Below are 4,821 nucleotides of genomic sequence, written 5' to 3'. Positions count from 1 at the left end.
TTTTGGATGTGGTTTGTTTGAATCGGCCATGATATATACATAAGTATGAATTATATTTGTTATGTTCCTCATGGTTAAAATGATTCGTTTATGTCTTGTATTTGATAGTAATAGTTTAATTTGGTTGATGAGTGTATTCGGCTAAATGTTGAATTTGGGTAATGAATATGTTTGATTGATGATTCGGCATTTGCATATATATATATTTAGGCATATGATGTATTGGTTTGATATATATATTATCTCAAGGTATATATGTTTGTGGTGTTGGTTATATGTTTCGATAATGAGAAACGTCAAGTATGATTTTATAATTTGGCTTAGTAAGATGTAAAATAATGAGTATATATATTGTATGTGAAATGGCTATATAAATTCATTTGTTAATTGAAAATTAATGAATGTGTATAAGTTAATTTTGCTAGTCGAATAGATAAGAGAAGAATTGGTCTTGTATATGATATTTTGGTATAATGTATAACTTGTGAAATCAGCATGTTTTGATTTGGCACTAATATTTATAAATTTGGTTTATTAAGTCATATAGAAATGGTATAAAATATTTGTATGTGTATTAATGGCCGAATAGATGATGTTTGAATGGTTAGTAGTATGCATAATGGTTAGTAGTATGCATATAAAATTTAGTATGTTTTGATTTGGTAATTGTGTTAAAAAATGGTCCATATTAATATAGTAATATGCGCATGAAATTGCAATGTAAAAGAAGTATATTTGGCCATGTTGTAAAGCTAGCTATTATCTTTTATGATAGTGAATATTATGCTATGATATAAGGTGATATGGTATAATATACGAATGTATGTTGATTATGTTTTCAAAAGGCAATGCCGCATATATTTTATATGACTTTGAATTTTTATTGATATTTGTATTATGATTTAAATTATGTGTTTAATGTTTAAACATATTTATGTTTTAGTTATGTGAATATAATATATGTGTATATGTGTTTAATGTTTAAATAAATTAAAGCCACACGTCTACATTACATGTTTACTCCAGATATTAAACAGATTATAAAACTTAAATTAAGTATTTAAAATTTCAATTTATCATACAACTTAAATTTAATATATATTTGATTGTGACGATTAAAACATAATATTTATACGTACGTTCTTATATTCAAGACCTTAATTTGGACATTATTTATTTAATCAAATATAAAATACTTAAAATCTCTAGTATTTATTCATGTCTTCAAGGCACTCATAGAACTCCGTACGAAGGCGTGGCCTTAGAACAACATCAATAGGATTCAGCTTAGGTAAGGCAAGTCCTAAGCCTTCTTCCATATCCACCGCAGTCCCTTCTGCGGTCTTAATATCAAATCCCTGAATTAGTTTTGCCACCATCAAGTGAACAACTTGTAACCCAAACGTGATTCCAGGGCATGACCTTCTACCGGAGCTAAACGGCATGTATTCAAAATTTTGACCCCTAACGTCGAAATCAACATGCGTCGTCATGAACCTTTCTGGACGAAACTCATCGGCATTTTCCCAAACCCGTGGGTCTCGTTGCAATTTCCAAAGATTCACAATCAAACGAGTACCCTTTGAGACATCGTAGCCAGCAATGCGACAATCTTTGGTGGCTTCACGGATTCCGGTGATGGGTCCTGGTGGGTATAATCGTAGAGTTTCCTTAACTATGGCTTGTAGATATTTGAGGTTCTTAATGTCCGATTCTTCGACCCATCTTTGTTTTCCAACATGGTGGTCCAACTCTTGTTGTGCAGCCATTAAAATTTTCGGGTGGTTCAGTAGTAAAGAAAGTACCCATGTGATTGTCACTGATGTACTTTCTCCTCCAGTCAATGAAAGAATCTGTAAACAATAGAGTTTTAATAGCAGTAAAAGTAAGATATTGGATTGAATTTTATATGTCAGTACCAAATACACATGACACGTGTAACTATTTGATTATTTCATTAGAAAAGATCAATTTTTAATAGTAGAAATGAGATTTTTAATAGAAAGACTAGTTTTCTCTTTCATCTAATGTATATGGACTAATTTGTTCATATTTAATAAAAAAAATATAAAGATATAAAAAGATATAATATTTTTACCCATATAACCCTAAAAATTTATAAAAAAATATTGATTTTAGATAAAATTTGATATTTATATTTCGAGTTAAGTTGCATTTTAGCAACTATATATAATGCTCATATCATGCAAGAGCTCAACATGAATCCGGCATAACCTATGAGAACTTTTAGCATATTTTTAACTAAATTGAACTTAAATAAGTATATATAGTATTGATACCATAAATAAACTCCACCGGAAGCTATTGAGAATAGCTAAAAGCTAGCACAAGTCATGGGACCATTACCAGTGTTGTTGCTTTTACAATGTTGTCGCGATTATGGCCTGAAATTACAGTATCTTCCGGTAAGTGATTTAACATCACGTCCATGAAATCATTTTCAGAGGTACCCTGGTTTGCCTTTTTCTTCTTTAGATGTTCTTCGAGCCAAACACTGATTACTGAGTCGAGTTCTTTGGCTGTTTTCTTCATGGAACGAACATGACCTTGAATATCAAGCCATTCGAGGTACGGTAGAGCATCCGCCAAGACGAAGACCCCGGAAAGATGCAACGCTCGTTTAATGGCCTTCCCGTACCGCCACGGTTCGCTGTTTACTTCCTCGTAATCACAACCGGAAAATCGTTTTCCGACGAGTAACCGTAGGTTGATGTTGAACGTCAATCGTTCCAAAGCCTCGTTGATGGTCACTTTGGCACCGTTTCGTGAAAGTCCGTACAACTCTTTGATGAACGAGTCCATTTCGGAGAAACGTATGTGCTTTAGCTTCTCTAAACGGTGGCTAGAAAGAAGCTCGACCGTGGCTATCTTACGGATGTTACGCCAATATTCGCCGTATGGGGCGAGTGCCATGACCGCATTGTTGTAACCCATGTGCCGCCCAGCAGCGATGCTAGCTCGAGTAGCCAGGGTTCGGTCATTGTCCGTGAAGCAATCCTTGGCGATTTCCCAACTGCTCACCACCAACACTCGGTGGGTTCCGAGTTTGAGTGAGTAGAGTGGGCCGTGTTTGTCTGCCATTGTTGCTAGCTTCTTGCAGGTTGGCTTTTTCCCACCTAGTAGATGGAGGTGACCGATGAGTGGCAATGAACCAGATGGTTCAGGGATGCAACTTTTCTTGGAATTTTTGGGTGCTCTTCTCGAGAAAATATATAACGACAGCAACAAAATTGCAATTGATTGAAGGTAAGTGCAAAGATCCATGGTGATTATGGGAGGTATTGGAATTCAAGTTTTAGGTTCATATACTACTATGGCTGCTAACTACCTTATTTATGGGGCTAAATTATAAAAAGAAAAAGAAAAATTAATGATTTAAGTGGATTTTTTTTTATTATTCAAGGAAAGAAATTCACGTATTGAAAAAACTGAAATCCTTTCTTTTTTAGGGAATAGACTTTTTTTGTTGACTGGACAAAAGTGTAATTTAAGGTTGCTGACTCGACAAAAGTGGGTCATATTTTAGGTGGGTGATTAATTGTCTGTGTAAAGCTTATTTATAGTATAAATTTAGCATGATTAGAAAAATTATAAAAATATTAATAAATTATACTATTTGATGATATTTTTGTTTCTAAGAAATTAATAAAATTGTGATATTTGATATTTGAGCTCACATCTATTAAGATACTAAAACTCTAAATTTATCATTCCACTAAAATTTTATTTTAATATTTTTTATGCATTGTATTTTATTATCTCTATCAATTGTATATTTATCCAATTATTTAAGTACACGATTGAGTTGTTGTCACGAGTCAATCAAATACCAACTTAATTAAGAAAATTAAAAAAATATTATTTCATAATTAAAATAATCATATTATTCAAATATATTTTAAACTTTTTTTTTACTTCAATATACATCAACATATGAATTCATTAAAGTTAATTCTAAATTTTGAAATAAATCTCCATAACTTGGTTCTCTTCCAACCCCTGCAATTTCTTTTTCCAAATTTTGAGATGGATCTCAGCAACAATTTAAACTTGATTCTCATCATCCAAACAACCAATAATTTCATTAATTGAGTGTTCGAACTTAATTTTATCTAATTAATTCCTTACGAAGGTGGCCTTTAATTTTTTTTCAAAGGCAAGTGGTGATTCATTTATTTGTATGTTATTTTTAATTATATAATTTATGTTTTAAATACGTTATTTTCACAAATATATGTGATAAAATTTTTAATTTAATTTAATTTAATTTTATTTTATTTTTAGTTTTTAATTAATAAATTTTTTTTCAATTTATTTTATTTTCTTTTTAATTCATGTTTTTAATTAATAACTCTTTTATTTATACAAATAAAATAATAAATATGTACTTCAAGTTATTTCAAGCCTTTTTATTTTTAATTCAACTTTTTAATGAATAATTGTAACAGCCCGATTTTCAGTGGTGACAAAACTGTGGTTTCAGGACCACAAATTTTCATCGTGTCAACCAGTAAATATTATTTTTAGAACATTTATGGAGTCGTTAGAGTTGTATTAAATTTGGTTTAGAAATATTAATGTTTAGATAGCTAATTAAAGAAAAAGAACTAATTTGTAAAAGGTGCAAAACTTATAATTATTGTATTTAGTTGATTAAATAGCTTGAAAGTTAAATAAGGAAGGACCTACGTGGTAAATTAGCCCTAATTAACTTGGTTAGACGGCTAAACAATAGAAAATGATAAAATAATGTAATTTTAATGGCAAAATTAGACTTTAGTTGAAATTAAACAAAAACAA

The 4,821-nt window shown here is 30.7% G+C and overlaps 1 protein-coding gene across 1 annotated transcript; it reads right to left on the bottom strand.

Moving 5' to 3' along the window:
- Nucleotides 1–1,123: 1,123 nt before the first annotated feature.
- LOC107932909 (dimethylnonatriene synthase) lies at nt 1,124–3,502 on the bottom strand. Its single transcript, XM_016865032.2, has 2 exons — nt 2,368–3,502; nt 1,124–1,853 (listed from the first exon to the last, which is right to left on the bottom strand). The coding sequence occupies exons 1-2, from the start codon at nt 3,283–3,285 to the stop codon at nt 1,206–1,208; spliced, it is 1,566 nt and encodes a 521-aa protein (XP_016720521.1). The 5' UTR covers nt 3,286–3,502; the 3' UTR covers nt 1,124–1,205.
- Between the last annotated feature and the right edge of the window lie 1,319 nt (nt 3,503–4,821).

The sequence above is a fragment of the Gossypium hirsutum genome, chromosome A07 (genome assembly GCF_007990345.1).
Source record: "Gossypium hirsutum isolate 1008001.06 chromosome A07, Gossypium_hirsutum_v2.1, whole genome shotgun sequence".
Lineage (NCBI taxonomy): Eukaryota > Viridiplantae > Streptophyta > Magnoliopsida > Malvales > Malvaceae > Gossypium > Gossypium hirsutum.
Note: the sequence above shows the minus strand (reverse complement) of the source record. Positions and strands in the feature narration are given on the sequence as shown.

What these genes read in the sequence shown, in the direction of transcription:
- LOC107932909 (XM_016865032.2), bottom strand. Translation starts at nt 3,285, where the DNA reads ATGGATCTTTGCACTTACCTTCAATCAATTGCAATTTTGTTGCTGTCG. An exon ending in TTGTAAAAGCAACAACACTG is followed by an intron (nt 1,854 to 2,367) that starts GTAATGGTCCCA and finishes TATTGTTTACAG; the next exon opens with ATTCTTTCATTGACTGGAGG.